This window comes from Limanda limanda, chromosome 6 (assembly GCF_963576545.1).
Source record: "Limanda limanda chromosome 6, fLimLim1.1, whole genome shotgun sequence".
Lineage (NCBI taxonomy): Eukaryota > Metazoa > Chordata > Actinopteri > Pleuronectiformes > Pleuronectidae > Limanda > Limanda limanda.
In genome coordinates, this window is record NC_083641.1 from 19,637,019 (window position 1) to 19,657,865 (window position 20,847).

Genomic DNA, 20,847 nt, shown 5'->3' on the forward strand with positions numbered 1-20,847 from the left:
ATAAAACTAGACTGTGGGTGCTGCACACTGGAGAGCTGGGTAAGAAACTATTTTCACAGCTGGAAAGTTAAAACTGCATGTGTCTGGAAGATTTCTTCTGCAGCCACAAGCACCTCCTGCTGTATCATGAAGTATAACTGAACATGTTTGGTGACCTGTATTACAAAAGAGTTAGTTGTAGTTTATAATATCACCGAAGAAAAATACATTGGTATGTCAAATAAAATCAGAACATAGAAAAACGCATGGATCATGATTTTAATTTCATTATCATTCATTCGCCCACACTTTGATAAAGTAGATACTACAAATAGATGTATATACTGTATTATTACAGATTAGCATAATGTATAACATTATATAAATTCTTGTGTACAACACAATAGACTGATGTGTGTTTTAGTATTGTTTGTGCTGTAAATAGAAATAAAGGAAACTGCTTCAACTCCATCAAAATAGGAAAAACCCAATGTCATTCTGGTGGTACTAGAATTCAGATATCTATCCAGTGTAAAACAATCAACATACTGTATACATTTTTTGTAAAATAAAAAAGTCTTCTTCCATTGTTAAATTCAATTAATTACTATGTGTCTTTTGTCTTTTTATTTGATGTAAAACATAAAGCAACATTTCATGACTGCAATGTGTGTCTGAAGGGTATTACAAACATCTTGGGAGTGTTCTTTCTTTATTGCAATCTGCTACACAATTCATCCCCCTTGTATATGTTGTAATTGTATCCTCCCGTAAAGTAAAGAAATCATATGACTTTATGCACTTTTCCTCTCAAGAGAAGCACTCCAATTGAGAACCACATATAATTTTCCAGGCCCCCTGTTCCAAAGTTGAAATAACAACTTTCTAATCCCAGGTTGGGGGTTCCAGTTAAATGTCTTAAAACGTCTGCTTCCTTTCTCTCTTTGTTCTCCTTGTTCTCTTTATCAATATCTATCTCATTTTTAAATTATAGTCCACAAACTCTCATCTTCACAAATCCATAAGTGAGAAAGCTTGTACTGTACATTGCCAACGCAAATTTCTCTGTCTGTTATTATTTACACTCGGATGTACCATTGTACTGTTTCGATCTTCTCAAATTGTTTTCTCACAAAACATGTACATAAGTGACCTTTGAGTCTGTGCCAAGGTGGTTCTTGGCCAGGCACTTGTATGTGCCCGAGTCTGAGATTGTTGGTCTCTGGATGATGAGTGTTCCCTGAGGATGGAGCAGCTCACTACCCAAAGGCCGACCCTGTTGTGCCGTAGACAGAACTGAATGATCGGGCAGCTCCCAGGTTATCTCTGGCTTGGGGATTCCATTGGCAGCACAGTTCAGCTGGATAGGTCTCCCAGTTACTGCCCTTACATTTGGAGGAGGCCCTGATGTGATCCGTGGTGGGTAAGCAATAATAACAACAGGTACAGTGAGCACAGCCTCCCCACCATCATTCCGAGCTCTGCAGATGTAGTTCCCTCGATCGTGGAGAGTAGTATCATGCACAATTAAAGTACCATTCTCTAACAACTGGTAGCGCCCAAGGACTTGAGGCCGAGTAAGGGTGTGACCATCAGGAATGGTCCAGTGGATCCTGGGACTTGGACTCCCGTCAGATAGACAGTGAAGGAAGAGAGGTTCCCCGGACACGCCACGTATGATACCTCTAGGCCTGGTCAGGATGTAGGGCTTCTGGCCAACATCCAAAATTATAAGCTTCTCTATGTAGCCCATGAAATTCTTTGCCCCACAGCGGTACTTCCCAGCATCTTCTGTGCGTGTGTTGTTAATGATCAAGGTCCCATCGTTGCCTAGGTGGTGGCCAGACCAACCATCAGGTTCACCAGTGAATCGTGTTCCATTGGGTAAAGTCCAGATGATCTCTGGCACTGGCTGTCCATCAGCAGCGCAGTTCAGAACTGTGGTTTTCCCAATCCGAGACACAATACGTTCATTGTAGGGATTCCTAAAGATTGGCCTTCTGAGCATTCTGGTCACCACCAGCTGCACCACCATTACCGCCTCTCCTCCTTCATTCCTTGCCATGCATATGAACTCTGCTGTATCAGTTGGCCGCACATTACGAATCTCCAATGTCCCATTGTAGTGGACATTAATCCTGCTGCCAAAGTATGGTGCTTTAAGAAAGATGTTATCAGGCATAATCCAAGTAATGGTAGGAGTGGGATTACCTTCAGCCTTACAGTCTAAAAATTTCCTGGAGTATTTAGCAGCTACATCTTTGACCACAGTCCTGTTCGTGTGGTAGCCATTGATCACTGGTGGATTACCATCTATATCAAGCTTATAGACTTTTCTATTGTCTCCAGCAGGGTTGCGAGCCATGCAAACATACTCCCCAGCATCGATAAGATGCACATCCCTGATATCCAGAGAACCATTGACATGCATTAGGTAGCGTTCATTTGATGCTGCAATTACATCATTGTTTGGCAGCATCCACAAAATCTTGGGTTTGGGTTCACCAAGTGCTTCGCAGTCAAAGCGGATGTTCCCTCCAGGCCTCACCCTGGCATAGGTCTGACTGGCTGGTCGTATTCTGGGCGCAGCAGTTACCACAGTTATATGTACATGCATCTCATCCTTGCCCACTTGGTTCTGAGCAAAGCAGGTGTAGTCCCCTTCCTCCGACATACCAACCTGGAGAAATAAGACAATGATGTAAATGTTTTTTTATCATGTTTTAATATCGTTTGGGGATGTTTATGGTAAAAGCATTAGCATACCTGGTTAAGTAAAAGAGTTCCATTGTCAAACAGAGTGTAGCGCCGTGCTCGTCCCCCGCCACTGCTTGCGTCAGCCTGCAGAGCGCTGTTGACCACTGTGCCATCTGGTAGACCCCAGGAGATCTCGGGTTTTGGTGCTCCTGAGGCTTTACAGTCAACCTTCAAATCATTACCATAGGGTACCTGTGTCTTGCCATAGGGATTAGGCTCTATCTTGGCTGGCTTCATTGTCACACTGACCCTCATGATTTGGAGATCATCACCAATCTTGCTTCGGGCCACACAGATATAGTCTCCAGCATCTTTGTCACTCACAATGTTAATAATAAGAGTACCATTATCCAGGACCTGGATTCTGCTGCCCATCCTGTGGAAACATGTGAGAGAAAATTAGAGTGACTTAGTAAGAGTGGCACACTGAATAAAGCCAGGCTCTATATAAGCACAGGACAAATGTTTTTAGACTAAAACATACCTAGCGTGTCGTTTATATCCTTTTTGGATAATGTCTACAGTTTTTTCTCTACACAATTGAAAGCAATGGGGAAAATAAAGAGCTGATTGTTTTCCCCCTAAGGTGTCATATCTCTATAAAAGAATGATAACCAGATATAATGTCCTTCATTGTATTAATATACATCATGCTTTTACAGCTATCATACGGCATTTTATAATTATCCCCTACCTCTTTCTATTTTGACCAAAATTTGATTTGAACTATTTATCAGACTTCTAATGTTTTCCTAGGCAAAGCATATTTACCTGTGCCACTGGTCCACCACAGCTTTAGACGGTAACCTCCACATGATCCTGGGTTTTGGGTCTCCTGTTGCTGAACAGTTCAGTCTTAACTGATCCCCAAAGAACAACTCTGTCATGCGCTGAGATGTGTCCATTATTTTAGGGGTAGACTCTTGCTTCTCGACTGCCAGAGTCACCACCCGTCGCTCTGAGCCAGTAGAGCTGGTAGCAATGCATTCATATTTCCCACTGTCTGCTGAGATCACATCCTTAATGTGGAGTGTTCCATTCTCATACACTGATATCCTTTTGTCTCTGGTAGGTCTGTTCGATTGTACCATTGCCCCATCATGAAGGACCCAGTGAATAGCAGGTTTCGGGCTGCCTTTACCAGTGCAGGGTAGCCACAAGTTCTGGCTTACGCTAGCTTTGAGTTGCTGTCGTTTCTCCTCCGTGATTCCTGGTGGAGCTGCCACAACCTGCAGGCGGACGGTAGCAGTATCAGCTCCAGCTGGATTACTCGCAATGCATTTGTAAAGACCTCTGTCATGAACAGACACATGCTCAATGACCAGGGTCCCTTCAGCAGATAACGATACCCTTTCCCTCTCTGTGTTTTGACCTTTGACTTGGGTCCGGTTAGCCAGGATCCAGGATATCATGGGAGAAGGTCGACCCTCTGCTTTACAGTTCATCTCTACAGTGTTTCCTGCATGAGATTTCATCTCACGCATTTTTGGCTCCAGTATGCGTGATGGGTAGGCCACCACAGAGAGGGTGACAAGAAGTTTATCTGATCCATGATCATTCTCAGCTAGACAGAGATATTGGCCACGATCCTTGATGCCGGCATTCTGGATTAACAGTGTCCCATTACTCATAACTTCAAACTTGTCCATTATACCCTTAATGGTAAAACTGTTTCCTGAAAGACACAGAAAGACAATTTCTTTAAAAAAACAATAATGTAAAACACATTGAAAATAATATATTTCAGTCACACAAATTTTGTTGTTACTATATTTATAAAATAGCATATAAACAAAAACAATAAGCTCCTCACAATAAAAAATATTATTTAGGAACCCCTTTCCAGTTATAATTGTCCCATTGACTCTCATTTACATAGCTAGAATAACCTTGATATCCTACATAGATATAGATATAAACAGTTTTAAGTTTTGTACCTGTGGTTGAGGAAAAGCGCTTCCAGGTTATAGCTGGCTCTGGGTTTCCAACAGCCGCACACGGCAGGAAAGCATCTGAGTTGGACAAAATGGTAAAACTGGCTGCATTCCCACCAACTATCTTCGGCTTGCTTGCCATGACCTTTGTAGTGGGTTCAAAACCAGCAATATAGGTACTTGTAGCTTCATTGCCGGTGTCATGATTGTAAACACTAGAAATGGCATTGTGTGTGCCTAGGTTGTTGTATGGTGCAGGGGTGTTGATATAACCTTGCCCGGCTGTAAGGATGGTCACTGTGTCATAGGTAAGTTCCTTATCTGCACTGCCTGTGGTAGCACTGCTTTGCAAGGTAGGTTCAATTCTGCTCATTGGTGGCCTGTGAGTGTCTTGACCATTGTTCAACTCTGTTGATGGTCTGATGTTGCTGTGGTCTCTAGCCTGAACTGTTGTGTAAGACGCTTTTGTGGTAGCTGGTATGGATGTGGTGGTGGGGTTATTTGTTGAAGTCCTGAAAGGTGTCTTTGTTGTATAGGTAGGTGAACTGCTAGAGTCAAATTCCTCAAACAAGTCAGTCTCCTTTGACATTTGTTCAGCAGAAACAGCTACTGTGGTTCTGTCCTTTTTCTGCGATGGTGTATACAGGGGCTTAAAGAGTGAAACTGTTTGTTGAGGAGGTTGGGTTGTCTCTATTGTAGTTTCCAAAAATGTTGTTTTTGTAGTTGGACCTTTAGTGGTGGTAGAAGGTACTTTATTTAATCCAGGTTTCTTGAAGGGTCTCCTGCCCCCAAATGGTCTCCTTCTCCCGCCCTGCCGTCCTCTCGTCCCACCAGGCCTCTGTCTAATCCCAACCCATTTATTAGGGAGTCCACCAGACCCAGATGATACGGATTCATCAGGAGTTTTATTTGAAACCGGCTTGACAGTAGGTGGGGAGGGTAGAGTCTGTGATTCTGGTGGTGTTTCAGCGGTAGTGGAGGACCTGGAGTAATAAGAAGAAGTGGTCGTTGTTATATGTTGAAAGCTGGGTCTTAGTGTTGTGAACTCAAAATCTGCAGAGGATGAATCTCCATAGTCATCATCTAATGAGCTCTCTATGCTCTCTTTGCTTCTCGATGGGGATAGAGTCTCAGGTTCAGCCAGTGAGTTTGCAGTGGTGGTGGGAATAGCAGCAGGGGTTGTTGTTAAGGTCACTGTTGTACTCTGTGCTGTAGTTGAGGGCTTTTGGGTGATTAATGGCCTCTTCGGTGCAGATGTGTAGCCACTCCCAACATAATCCTCTGCCGTAAACTGCGTAGTGGTAGTTCTCTCTGTACTGTGTAAAGATGAACCTGAGGAAGCTGTTTGTGTGACCACGTGCACATCGGTTGCTACTGTCCCCTTTTTGTCTTCATCACTGTTACGGGCTGGGGAAAGAAATAAGAAAAAAAGAGAGTGGGAATAGTTAGATAAAATATGAGCTTAAGAGACATATATTCAGCAATTCTGCAAAAAACTTGAGAATCTGTTACAAAATAATACCAAACAATGTTGCTTACCTGTAGTTAGTTCAATTGGATATGACACCGAAGCGTTCCCTTCATTCTTCACTGATGGCTGTTTGAGTTTACTGATGAAGGACTGTATGTCAGTGATCTTGTTAGGTTTTATAATCCTCCTGCGGCCTTGGAAAATCCTCCTGCGGCCCCCACCTCTGTTGTTCTTGTTTGGGATGATGTGGATCTGCTGCCGGGAGATGATGGTGGATCCTGCTGGCAGGTTTGGGGATTTGATTGTTTGTGTGGTGTGGAAGGTGATCTCATCTTTCTGTCTCTCCGTGGTGGTAATAGCTGTGAATGTGGTCTGGCTTTCTGGGTCTGTGTGGATGACTAACCCCACTGTTCCTGGGCCATCCCTCATTAGAGTTATGTTAGGGTCAGTGGTAATTGGAAGTGTTGCTTCTGTTGATGTATCTGGCTCTGTGAAATGTTCTCCTGAGAACTGGAGCTGAGTTTCTTGTGAGGTGTCGGTCACTGTGAGTTGGATAGTGACTGGGTGCATGTTTGAGGGCGGCTTGCTGGTTCTTTCCACGGTATAAAACTCAGTCTTGTCAACAAAACTTGGATAATCAGTGAATGTGGACTGGATCAGTGTAGAGTCTGACTGCATATATGAATGTGTGTTTGTATTTTCTGTTATTGTACTTCTATCAAGGCGATCCCTGACTGTGGTTTCCATAAAAGCAGTTTGATGAGCCCCTGTTGTGGCTAAAATATGACCCTGACCTACCTGTGCTACTTTTGTTGCCTCAGTCTGACTATCTTTCCCGAATATTTGAAAATCTTGTGGATTGTCTACCGTAGGTTTAATTGTCCATGGTACAACAATAAAATCGTCTTCGTTTCGACCCACACCAGAGCCAATTTCACCATCACCAGAATAACCTGGTTTTGGGTCCTCATATTTCAACCTCTCTTTTTCTGTGCCACCCCTTTTTCTTGATCCATCTTGAGCCTTCTTCATTAATTCAGCAAATTTCTCTGGGTTTACTATCCTGGACGCTTTATCAAAGACCTTTCTGCTCCAGGTGCGTCTGGTGCTGACTGGCCTCCTCCTTCTCTGTCCCAGTCTACCCCCAGTGCCTCCTCTACCCTGTGACCCTTGTCTTGGGTAGGGTCGATCTGAGGTGATGGTCTTGGACTCCTGACTATTTCTATCTTCGGGACTGGTAGAAGGGATCTCGTTGAGGCTGACTGTCTTTTCTGTGAAGTTAGGATCCACCTTGAAGGACAGTTCTATCCCTGATCCCTCTCTATCTAAAACTGTCACCTTTTCAGATGTTTGCTCAGTCACTGTCACCTGAGATACTAGCAGGTCCACTCCCAGGTGATTGGCAACCAAACATCTATAAAACCCTCTGTCCCTCACTGTGAGACCCTGAATCAGCAGTGTCCCATTCTTATACACCTTTCTAGTCCCTTGAGACTTGTCCAGCACTGAGTGATCAGGGAGGATCCATTGTACCGAGCCCTCTGGGTTCCCAGAGGAGCTACAGTCAAATTCCAGATTTTCACCCAGTGGCCGTGAGAGTTGGACACCGTTGACCTCAGCTTCTTCCACATCAGCTGACAGAACTGTCACTCGAAACACGAGGATATCCGCATCCAGGTAATTTGTGGCAATGCATTGGTAGAGGCCTGTATCTGAGGCATCTGCACTCTGTAGAGTGAGCTTTCCTTCAGTGGTGATTACGATCCTCATGTCCTCACTGGAGTAAGGGGCTCTGACTTTACTTCCATCGGGTAATATCCACTCCAACAGAGGCTTTGGCTCACCTTGGATTTGACAGCTCAATTGTGCCATACCACCTATGTTAGAAAACAAAAAAATATTTGATTACATTAATTATTACTTTCATATTCAAAAACATATTTGTGTTTAGAGTTTTGAAACTTATACAATGCTTCCTCTCTTTGCTTGATGAAATGTTCAGTCATACAGCTATCAGGTTAGTTACTAACAATTCATCTTTAACTCCTACCTGCAAGTACAGTGTGCTCAGTCTTGGTTTGATTATCTCTCTTGATCATGGCCCAGGTGTAGCGGTCCTTCTTTGGTGATGTGTTTTCTACTCGTAGGTTGACCACAGACTGGTACTTAATGTGCAGTGTGGAGAGAGTGGTAGTAGTGCGGTCAAGCTGGAGGCTCACCTCTCCCTGCATCAGCCATGCAGGGGAGGCTTTAATGTCAGCCTCAATGTTAGTGTGAATTCTTTCCTCTTCCTCTTTTGGTTGCAACTGGCTGTATCTGTACACCATTTCTGGGCTCCTGGCCAGCATTACACCTCTCTCTAACCTCATGGGAGAGTCACTGTAGGAGGCCAGGATCTGCCACAGCTGCTGGATGTGTTCATAGTCAATGTTACACACCAAATAGGTAGTTATGCCAGTGGTAAGCACAGTGACATTGTTTCCCTCCTCTTCCTTCAACGTTTGTGTTAAATTCTCAAAAGCAGACGGCCTCTGGACAGTGCAGGATAAACTGGCATCGCTGTGAAACTGGTCAGTCAGGTTCATTTGTATGGAGCCTAATGGGGCAATGAAATCCTTGGAGGAAACTGGAGTAAAGTCGCCCTCATCCAGGCTGATGTTTTTCTGCTTCAGCTCAGGTTGGATCCAAGGTTTTGTACAAGTGAAGGCATCATTGGGGAGAAGGGATAGATGTCTGTTGTGGTAAGGGGAAGGATTTTCACAAACAGGACATGGCTGTCCTCTTGAATATCTCCGGTCCCGCTTGCATTTCAGCACACCTGGAAACATTTAAAACAAGTGGTGTAGCATTTAGTTGGTTGCATGTAAGACAAGAACACTTTTCAACGTAAGGCAGAGAAAACCGATCAGTTAAACTTGAATCACCATCATCATACAAGATATTTATGAATTGACTTTAGTATTAGCCAAGTCATGACCAAAAGGAATAACTCTTGTTCCTCTGTGCCTTTAGTGTTTTCTGTAGCCCCTGTGATAAAAATATATGATCTGTGACTCTAATAATGTTCCTGCAATAATATCCATTTTCCTTTGGAAACGTCCTGTAAGAGAAAACATCACTTAAAAAGTCTGAGTAGAATAATCCTTTGAAGGACTTGGGCTACTTGGCAACTTTACCAGATGTGTCTTATTAACATGTCTTGTAAAGCTACTAGTAAATGTGGGTTCACACAGTTTTAAGAGTGTTAATTTAGTACAGAGGCCCTTCTAAGAAAGGAGAGGTCCTCTTCCCTCGTAAGCATTACAACCTTACACCTTTATAAATGCTTCAGACTGTTTCAAAGCCAAACACAAACCACTTACCTGTGTTCTTCTGTGTCCACACTGGGAACCACTCCATACGGCAGTCACATGTCCAGGGGTTACCATGGAGGAAAACGTTCTCTAGCTGGCTGCAGCCTGCAAAAATATCTGCAGGCAGCGTGGTGAGGAGGTTCTCAGACAGGTGGAGGTTTTTCACTGAGGACACCTTGAAGACTTGGCTGTGTCTCAGTGTGATGAATGTGTCTGGGTGGAGCTGCTGGAGGTGGTTACTCTCCAGATGGACCAACTGCAGGTTGGTTAGGCCATAGAAAGCCTCTGGGTGGATGAACTCAATGTGATTGTGGTCCATGTGGACTCTCTGCAGACTGTCCAGGCCTTTAAATGTCTCTTTGTATAGTCTTTTTACTTTATTGTAGGACATCTTGAGGACCTGTGAAAAAGATTGAGAAGTTGGAGAGGTTTTTCGAAACAATGTTGACGTCTGTAATCAGTTCAGAACTTACCTGTAATGACTTGAGGTCTTGGAAGGCTCTGTCTTCAATACTCTCAATAGTGTTGCTGTGCAGCATCAACAGCTCTAAATTCTCAAGTCCCGAAAGCTTGTGTTCTCTTAAGACAGTCAGACTATTGTACCTGAAAGCACGGAGAAGAAACAGAGTCTTCAGCATATGAAATGTACCACATGTTATTTGTGAAAGTCCAAATGAAAGTCTAATGAAAATAGTCTCATTTAAAACCCTGCACACCCAAACAGGTGTTTTAAATTTCTAGGATTACTACACTCCATCTAGAAAATAAATAGTTGTACCAACCAAAATTCTTCAGTTTGTAACACACTTGAATTTAGTTTTCCGGTGTAACAATATGGGAAAGAAAAAGGCGTTATAGATTTGTTATTTGTCACAGTCAATAATCTGATATTGACTTCATCATGCGCTTGAGAGACTGACACAACATGTGGTGGAAAGAAGTAAAACATATTCGCTCACAGGAATTAACAGAAAGCACAACTGATTTTTACCAACATCCAACTAAGGCCCTACAACCATTCAGATGTTTTTGGTTTCTGTGCCTGATTAGACTTTAATCTGAGGTAAACTACGTTAGGAATTCCACAGGGTCATTGTTGTTCATGTAACAACTGTAAAGGTTTAAACTGGTACTACATGACTGACGATGGAAGCGAATCAGACTCAGACTGTATTTGAACACAAAGTTCGAAGGTGGGATCTCCTGTGCTGAATTTCATGGCAGCCATTTTAAATGATAACATCATGAAAAAACACAGGTGTTACCAATAACATGGTTCAGTTCGAGTAAACCAGTAAGTCATATCCACAAAACCACGACTTTGGCCTTTAGGTTAATCTCCTTTTCACCTGTAGCTTCTTAACTTCCCACATTTTAAGGTATAAAGTTTCACTACCACTGTAAATGTTCAATGGACAACAATCGCTTCCAATATGTTTTTCATTTCAGTGTTGTCATGGCGCAGTGTAAACTCTGCAAAGGTGGTCGCCAACATGTGTTTCTCTCTTAAAATGTTAGTTCTGCTTATTCAGTCTGTGGTTTCAATCAATCAATAACAGTATTCCCCCTCCACGTCTCTGAAAAAAAGAAAAAACCTGGATGGAAAGTGAGGGCTCACCCGAGGTTAATTCTTTCCACAGCTGGCGGGATGTGGTCAGGTACTGCGGTCAGGTATCTGAAGGTGCAGTGCAGCTCTGTCGGGACGTGACAGGCGCATGATTTGGGGCAGTCACCGCTCGCCGGCAGCACAGCAGCCAAGAACAACAGAGCCGTCAGCAGCCGTCTCGGCACGGATGATGCGCCGCAGGCACACGCGCCCATAGTGCACGGAGATGAGGCTTCAGCTGCTCGTGCAAAAGAAGGAGGGGGGGGGACTAAACTTTATCCTGAACCATTAATGAAACCCACCTGGAGAGAGAGGAAGAGCATGTTGACATTACAAGGAAAAGATAGATAGATAGATAGATGAATAAATAGATGGATAGAAAGATGAATAAATAGATGGATAAATGGATAGATCGAGATAGATAGATATACAGAAAGATAGATAGACAGATTGATAGAGAGAGAAAGATAGATAGATAGATAGATGAATAAATAGATGGATAGATAGATAAATGGATAGATAGGTAGATAGATTGAGAGATATAGAAAGATAGATAGATAGACAGAAAGATAGAGACAGAGAAAGATAGATGGATAGATAGAGAGAGAAAGCTAGATAGATAGATTGATAGAGAGAGAAAGATAAATAGATAGATGAACAAATAGATGGATAGATAGGTAGATAGATCGAGAGAGATTGAGAGATAGATAGATAGATAGATAGATAGATAGAGAGAAATGAATGCAAAATGATGAACAAAAAACAAGATAAAAGTAATGCTAGTCCCACATTTCTCTATACACCAACATAAAAATCATCACTATAACACAGTTTTTCCTTCCAAGTGTATTTTGCTTTATTTATACGTTTATTATTTATTATTTGTTCATAATGAGAAAAAACAGTCATGCAATTATTAGGACAAGTAAAAATAGAAAATATGACATGCAACCTTAAGCATAGATGATAAATAAAGACCTTTATAAAACTGTTATAAGTTGCACAAAACTGCAGTTTAAGATTGTGCAATAAATAATAGATGTTCCCTCACCGCACAGCTGTAGAAAACTGAACCGTTGCAGGAATGTAACAATCCAGATGAAAGCGTAAAAAGGTTCAGTGTGATTCCTCAGATGAGTCCACTGTGTCCGAGGCGCAGAGGGACTGGAGTCATGTCTGTGTGAGCGCCTGCAGCCTAGCGCACACTTTGGTCTCCTCGGCCCCCCCTCCACTGTAATCTGCTGAAATGTAATCCTGGAGCAGCGGCAACTGTGAAATACTCATGAAAGAGGTCTGCTGAAAATACCCCGATTCTGATCGACTGTTTACTGCCAACAAACACAAAAAACCTTCCTCAACTTGGATAACTGGGAGCTAAAGTGGAATTCCTAATCTGCCAAAACAATAATATCTAAGTGATTTACTAGATCACAAATTGTTTTGTACAGATGTGAATGCGAGTGTTTAGATACGGCTTCCAAATAACTTTATGATTTTCACTTGATCTTGGCTGTTTTTTTTTAAAGTTGTAAATAGTATGTGATTATACTTTGGCTTAGTATCACAACTGCCCCGAGCTCCAAACTCTTGATGAAACTCTTTGTGTCCCATCGTCACGACGACTGAGGACTAATGTGTTACAGATGAGCATTTGACTTTCTTCGTAATCTGAATTCTTTGTTTTTATTCGTGTGTTTTGTTTGTGATGAAACCCACAAACCAACCATCGTACCACACATTTGGGGGCAATTTCTTGGCTTTTTCCAGAGTACAATTCTTTTGTCAGATTGTTGAATAACTGGAGTCCCTGTGTGCCCAGCAATCTGCATATTTATAGGCACACTCAGCACCGTTTACATTCTGCCATTCATGACCGAATCAGTTGTCTTCTCTTTTGTGTAAGTTATAATGTTTGAGAAATGGCAATAACTTTTTTTAATGTTGATGAAACTGAGCGTAGATCAGAGCTGGGTTTTAAATATCTACATTGAGCTCTGTGAAATCAATATCATAGATTGAGTATAAACAAACAAGATGGAGGTGGCCAAAATGCCAAACTCTATTATCTAGAATTGGCATTTTGTCAATTTTTCCATCTGTCGACAGGAGCTGAACGATATTAACTCTATTATCTAGAATAGCATATTCCAGCTCCTGTCACCAGATGGAAAAATGGACAGATTTCCAAGCTTTAAGTTAGCGTGTCTTGTTTTGACGGGTGACTCATCGTGACGGTCACCGTCAGCAGTTCCCTGTCGTTCGCTTGTAAACAGTGTTAAAGAAAAGCGTACATCAAACCACTGCAGCTCTTTAAATAGTTCCATGTGTGCTCTGGCCTCCCAAATACTACCGGTGTGCTTCCTGTCCCAGAGCTGCAGTTCACCACATCCTCCATCCACAGGGAACACACAAAACCCCTGACACACAAACATGCGCACACAGTAGTCACATTTGCTGACAGGACTGTTTTGTATAATGCCCCCTGCCTTTAGGAACACTAGTCATGACAAGGCATATATCTTTCATGCCATAACAAGGTGTACCATCATTACAAGTGTGTTATAGGACAACTTGTTTGGATGGAGTGAAGGTTTATCGGAGTCGCTTTGATCACACACTTCAGGTCATAGGGGAGGTTGGCATGTTCCATTGCATGTGTCATCAGTGTTGTTTACTGCACATCTGGACAACACACCGACACATGTGGAGAGCAACACCTATCTCTTCTCTTCTTCTCTCTAATCTTCTCTTCTCTTCTCTTCTCTTCTCTTACCTCTCTTCTCTTCTCTTCTCAGTCACTGAGGAAGGACTACTAATCCTCCTTTATATGTTCAGAGACGTCTCTCCCAGGCCTGTTGAAAGCCACATACGTGATTTACTTACCAACTTCCGTGACCAGCGGTGTTAGGGAGGCTCTGCTCTCACCTCTTACAACGTAATCTTGATACAAACAAGACTTAATTCAATTATGCAGGATCTCATGCCCATTTCTAAACCCCAATCAAAGTGGATTTAATCTGGCAACAAAGCAGAATTTTTCTTCTGGGAAGACACATAGTGGAGGTAATTACGTCTTGCTCCAAATCATCATCCCAACTGAAGAATTAAGCCTCATGCCTAAGAGATGGCAAATTGCATTGATAAGAGGCTTAGCGCGGTAAGAGGGGGTGATGGGAAGAGCAAAGCTTACAGCAGGTTGTGTGTGTGTGTGCGTGTGTGTTTGTGTTTTAATTTGTATGTGACCGATACAATAACATTTGTTTGTTTGTGATTCCGCTGATCACAAAGTTGAGCCCATCCATCCTTTTTCTGGCCTCGGAAACTGTTCCCCTTTAGCTTTGATTCGCTCCAGATGATGGAGCACTACAAAGGCAGCTGCATTATGGGCTTTTCTGGAGGATTTTTCACGACTTTCATTCTCCACTCGGGGAAATCCTGTTGTGTTTGCATATACAAGCTCATACCCTCAGTGATAGCGGGAAATGCTAAACTAATATTTCTCTCATCTTCACTGTACACTGAGGGTTCAGAGAGCAGCACTGAAGGGCGGCCGGGCTGTTAAAAGTCACAGCTAGCTGGGAGGCTCTGAGGAATTTGTAGACACATACAGCATTGGCCTCGGCTCCTCACACTCACTGCTCCATTATGAGTGGGGGCCCACCTCTGTGGGAGGTGAATGACGGGAATAGTGCGTATTGGAAAATGTATCGCCTTACATGAAACACTCTACACTCAACATCCTACAACGTGTTTTTTTCCTCACGTGTGGAGGAAATTCAACACATTTTAATACAAGACTTTTTTCGGTTTTAGTTTAGACACTTATCTGTAATGAATTCCTGTGCATCTCAGCCAGCTGTGGTTGAGCAGTCGAAACTGAGTTGTCATTGAGGCTTCCGCGTCTGAACATCTGTTTGCAGGTACGGTGACTCCAGCCGTGCAGAGCGGTAAACAAACAGATCGTATCTCTAACAGTATGGACAGAGGAGAATAAGCATGAAAGTGACTTATTTTACACAGATAAACAGTCCATGAAGGGAGACAGAGAGGAATTATTGTTGTGTAAGCCAACATTTGGCTGGTGTGAGAAAGCCAAAACATATTTTTTTCTTTACTTTGAAGATCGATGCAACTGTTCAGACATTCATTCCAGACGTGCATCGGCTCGGAGGCTTTTCTTTCAATAAATTGTCCAAATTTAGATTTTTTAAACCTAAGTTTGCTTGCATTTTTATGTCCGAACTGCAGCGTCAGTTTACAAGAAAAACAGTTTTGGGTCCAATGAGCAAATTTCGGTTTGAATTATTCAAGAGTTTTGCAGCAAAGTGACTCAGTTGCTGTGTTGTCTTCTTTATTCATTGAATTCTTCAGTATATGCTTCACTCTCACTAAGACTAGAGAGAAATCTGAGAACGTTATCCGTGGCATGTGTTTTTTTTTCACTTATCTGTTTTCTGTTTTAACTTATTCTTTATTGTCTTTCCAACTCCCCTCACAAACTGTTCAAGGTAACCTGAGCTTTATGGACCAGTTTCATGGTTGTACCGTATGTGTCACGAATCAGTCACGTAGATGCAGATCCTCAAGTGAGGTAATGACTCTTGATTAATTTACAGGACCCTACTGCAAGTGTTTGTAAGTAAATAGATGTGTGGTGTAGCTGTAGTAGTTGTGTACCTGAGTTTACATGTGGTGTGTTTTAGAGTAATTCTTATTCCTAGAATTCACTTCTGTGACTTCACTCCTGACTCAGGTTTCATAGACTCTCTACGCTGCTGATGAGAAGGAGCCCAGGTCTCTCAACACGTCTGAACCATTTGACGTCAGTCACACATGTCAACAGCTGTCTGTCGAGAGCCTGATGACCTTTGACCCTTAAGGGTCAGGATGTGGCAGTTCAGAGTATATCTGGCTCAGTCAAAGACACCGTGGGTGCTTGTTTTTTTCATTTTGCCCTATTTGCAAGGATTTGTGAAACTTCTCACACAACATTGTTAATGCACTTTTTGCTTTTATACCAGGCATGATGAGCGCTTTCTCAACAGCAGCTTAATGCAAAGAAAACAAATAACAAGTCATTCTTTAATGAGGAACAATTTGAAAAACATACTTGACAAATAACTTCTTGACAAACAAAATTCATTGTATTACCTTTACTTTTGAGATATCTCATTTGTCATTCCATTCATAGATCAAATAACAAATAAGAACTGATTTTACAGCGATTGACGCAGCAATGTGAAAAGTTAAATGATTTATAATTGCCTTCAGCTTTAGTCGTAATTGCTTCAATATGTGAACAACATGATTTATCTGTAATTCCCATTTGCAACTACACTGCAACACTGAATGTGACTGGTGTCAGAGAGCTGAGGCTCCTGCTTTGCGTCATCTTCAGATGCCATGAACAGAACCATGTGGGATGGTTTTTGTAGACAAGGTATTCTATTAGAGTGTGAGTGAGTCTATTTAAAGACTCACTTGTTTTTTCTGTCAGGGTGTCACTACTACAACGAATGAGGAAAGACACCTTATGCCCCTAACAGTAATACTTAAGATATAAGTACAGCTCCTGCACTGTAAAAATGGTAACTAGTAATTGTTGATCTCGTAAGAGTTTTCAAATTAAACTGACTCAGAAATAAGGCTTTGCAATATGCAATCTATAAAATCTTGTCTGTCCAGCAATTTTCTCTCATTGTTGTCCTAACTACTATTTTAAATCCGCACAACAAGGATTTGTAAATTTTTGAGCAGATTTTTGAGTTAAGTTGGGCCAACTCAGTAGATTCCAGTTTAAACCGGTTTTAACGGCTCTCTGCTGAACCTGAGCGACGGACATTTTCTGGATGGACAACGCACGGAGCCCACAACAATTTTGCTCAAGAAGGTATGGTAAGTGCGTTTTTACCAGAGATGTGGACTCGAGTCACATGACTTGGACTCGAGTCAGACTCGAGTCATGAATTTGATGACTTTAGACTCGACTTGACAAAATGTAAAGAGACTTGCAACTCGACTTGGACTTGGACATCAATGACTCGTGACTTCACTTGGACTTGAACCTTTTGACTTGATGAGACTTGCTCCTTTCCCCAAAACCCAAAGATTAAAAAGTATGTTATTAAGGAACGCTCTGTTTCTTTCATTGTGTATGTGTTCGTCAGGGTGTAAAGTAACGAAAGGCAAGGCAATTCTCACTGCAGTGGTAGATGCTGCATAGAGTGGATGACGTTCCCTAACGTGCACATTCAACATATGAAAACTGATCGTAAAGTTCACTGTTCGCGAAAAATATGCGCGACAGGCACAACACTGCACAGGGATCCACTGCGGAGGGGCTGCAGAGCCGCGGGCTGCAGACCCCTGGCTACGGCGAAAGAGCGATTTGTTTGTTTGTTTACTGCTCCGCCGTTAAAGAGTGCGGACATCAAAACATTAGTTCGGCTATAATATTAGATCCGCCTCTCATTTCCTCCTCCCGGTTGCGCGCCTGTTATGCCTCCGCGCCGCACCGGTGGAGCGCACCATACAGAGAATCACTGCGCTACACAGGGGCGGTCCTAGCATATTTGGCGCTCTATGCAAGAGCCCCCCCCCCCCTCAACAAAAAAAAGTTGAAAAACGGAATTGCAACTTTCAGACGGTATTTTTGCCCTTTAAGACTGCATTTCATTTAAAAAAAACACAACAACGATCACAACAACATGGTGCAAGCATTCGTTTTAGACAGAGTCTCTCCTCAGGAGAAGGAAAACATAATGATCTGTCAGCCTATGGTATCTGAGGTCCAAGAGAGGTGGCCTGCGCTGTTTTCGTCTCAGGAGGTAAGGATGTCCTAATTTATTTAGCAATTGTCTTATACAACTACATTGGCTTTTCTTGAAGAAGAACAGTATCTACTGGGGAAATGTGTCAATTCTGTCTTGCCAGTGTTACATTTAAATCTATGATCCATTTGATTCTGTGACCTGTCCTAATTTTCTTACCCTAACCATCTCATTCCTATGGAAGCCCATTTCTTCCAGTTAAAGAAAAAAAAATCCCCATGCTTAATTGAAATTGCAATTACAATTAATTACAATATTTTGTTGATTGTCTTGTTTAGATATCTGAAGAATTTCGGCGTATCACCAGCAAAGACCTCCTGGGGACTTTTAATGCATCTCTTGAAAGATTTGGACCTGGCCTGCTAAAACTCTACCGGACTAAGAAGGGTGGTTTTGGCCAAGAAATGGAAGACCTCCTTGATAAACTCGATGATCAGGTGAGTGAAGTGCTCCTTTGCCTGGCATTTTTAGAAGAGCATGAATATACTTTCTTATAACAGACACAGAAAAAGATGTTGGCTGCTGTAAAAACTACCTTAGTGGATATGCTTCAGTAAAAATGGATGTCCGCAGTCCTTCCTTTGTGTTTTGGTGGCATTTGGTTTAACAGTATTTTAATTTGTTAAAGTAAAGTTGTGTGTGCTTCATCTTCAGTACTATAAAAGATTTCTGATTTTGCATTATGTGTATGTTCAGTACAGTACTATACTTATTGAAATACTTATTTTCCACTGGATACTCTTTAGACATCTGACATTGTTACACACCGAAAGACAGCAGCACTGAGAGGCTTGCCCATTTTCCTCCGCGAAGATACCAAAAAGTTTTTCATGAAGTGCTTGGTAAGTACTAGTAACTGTAGCAAAAAGATAAATACTTCAGGCCATGTAGCTAATTCCTCATTCTCATGAGATGTTTTAAAGTAGTAGTTCATCCAAAATGGAAATATACACCTCCCCAGTGCAGTTTATCAGTGCAGTAATCATATTTCTCTGATTTGTTCATATTTTCATACATTGTTCACACTAACTTTTTTACAATTCATGTAAATCAACCTCCTTTTCACAAGTTCTACTTCTAAACTACTAAATCTATTTTCAGCTATTACGTCAGCTATGTTGCCATTGCTTCATCAATTTTCTTTGGCTGTCAGGTTCCAGTGTATAGCTGCCCATTTTCTTCTGCCTTTTTAACATTTCAACTGTTTTTAGCCGTTATGAAGCCAATCATATCTCAGCCTACAAATTATACTTTTCAGCTTTAGCACGGACCTTCTCAGCATTCACACACATTTTCTTCAGAAAATGCTCTTTCTAGTTTGTCAAGGCTCAAATGCATCTGTTATTTTTCCTCAGGACACTGACATTTTGGCACCAGTGCTGGAAGGGGCGTCTGTGGCCATCCTCACCATCCTAGATGACGAAGCCGACATCTCACATGCTCGAGACCATGCAGTTGTTTTGGAAGCGGGCATCGTGCTGCATGAAATGGAAAACCTCTCCTCTGCGTTCGCCTACCTCTTTGGCCTTCTATATGCCCTCAATATAAATTACCCCAAACAGTTGAGGTATACATTTGAAGCCATCCAGACTATCTTTTTTGAGCTTGGTGGCTCTCGGTGCTCCCAGCGCACAAGATCTTTGAAAACGAAACTTTTATTTTGAATACACATTGTGTATGTGTATGTGTTTGAATACACATTGTGTATGTGTATGTGTTTAAATATACATATTGTGATATGTGTATGTGTTTAAATATACACATTGTTGTATGTGTATGTGTTTAAATATACACATTGTTGTATGTGTATGTGTTTAAATACACATTGTGTATGTGTATGTGTTTAAATATACACCTTGTTGTATGTGTATGTGTTTAAATATACACATTGTTGTATGTGTATGTGTTTAAATATACACATTGTTGTATGTGTATGTGTTTGAATATACACATTCTGTATGTGTATGTGTTTGAATACACATTGTTGTATGTGTATGCAAAAATGGTTAGTCATTCAATTTGATGTTGCGAACTAATTTGAGAAGAATGTTTTTTTACAAAGGCGCTTAACCCGCCTGTTCAAAATAAATAAAAAAATATAAAGAAATAAAGAAATATTTCAGATAACATTCAGCTGTACTGTGTTTTATTTATTATCTGTTTAGCATTTTATAATAATAAAATTACAGCAACATACATTTTTCTTGATTTATACAGATAAAATGTATGTTTATTCAACAAGAATATTTGTGTTTGGTGCATCTAGGAATATATGCCATTGAAGGGATAATTGAACGTTTATTCAACAAGAATACCTATGTTTAAAGGAGGTACAAATGCATGACATTGAGGGGCATAATTGTTTATTAATTCAACAAAAAAATCTGCGTTTGGTGAAGGTAGAAATACATGGCATTCAAGCAAGAATTTCTTTATTAGTCTCACATGATTATCCTAATTAGGTGAACAAGAAGATCCAAGTTGGCAGAACTCTTTGCAGAACTTGAAAACCTTAGTTAAGTCAACAACAGCAGGCAAAAGTTGAGAAAACTCAAAAATCTCTTGCATCATGTTGCCTTGATATTTTACGTTTTCTCAACTTTTTCTTTTTTACAGTGTGTGTATACATATATATATATATATATATATTATATATACATTATATAGTTGCAGTAATAAACTAGATTTATAGGAGCCCACTGTCCTTTTATGTTTGTCAAAATCTGTGTCAGTCGATCTGGGAGTTGCCGCCATGTTCCAGTTCTGTGTTTTGAATTTAAATGGCGGTGCCACAGAATTGCTTATATTTGAATCAAAGGTTATGCCTTAAGGAAACCACATACATTTCACTCGACATTTATCGCCTTCTCGCCTCGCTGAATACTAACACTGGTATCAATGGTGTTTGGGCATGAAC

At 41.4% G+C, this 20,847-nt stretch overlaps 1 protein-coding gene across 1 annotated transcript; it reads right to left on the bottom strand.

Moving 5' to 3' along the window:
• Positions 1 to 1,108: 1,108 nt before the first annotated feature.
• Positions 1,109 to 20,542, bottom strand: igsf10 (immunoglobulin superfamily, member 10). The gene is made up of 10 exons (XM_061073654.1): positions 20,244 to 20,542; positions 11,113 to 11,275; positions 9,968 to 10,097; positions 9,504 to 9,894; positions 8,192 to 8,959; positions 6,210 to 8,018; positions 4,674 to 6,077; positions 3,508 to 4,411; positions 2,746 to 3,112; positions 1,109 to 2,659 (listed from the first exon to the last, which is right to left on the bottom strand). The coding sequence occupies exons 1-10, from the start codon at positions 20,275 to 20,277 to the stop codon at positions 1,109 to 1,111; spliced, it is 7,521 nt and encodes a 2,506-aa protein (XP_060929637.1). The 5' UTR covers positions 20,278 to 20,542.
• Positions 20,543 to 20,847: the final 305 nt, after the last annotated feature.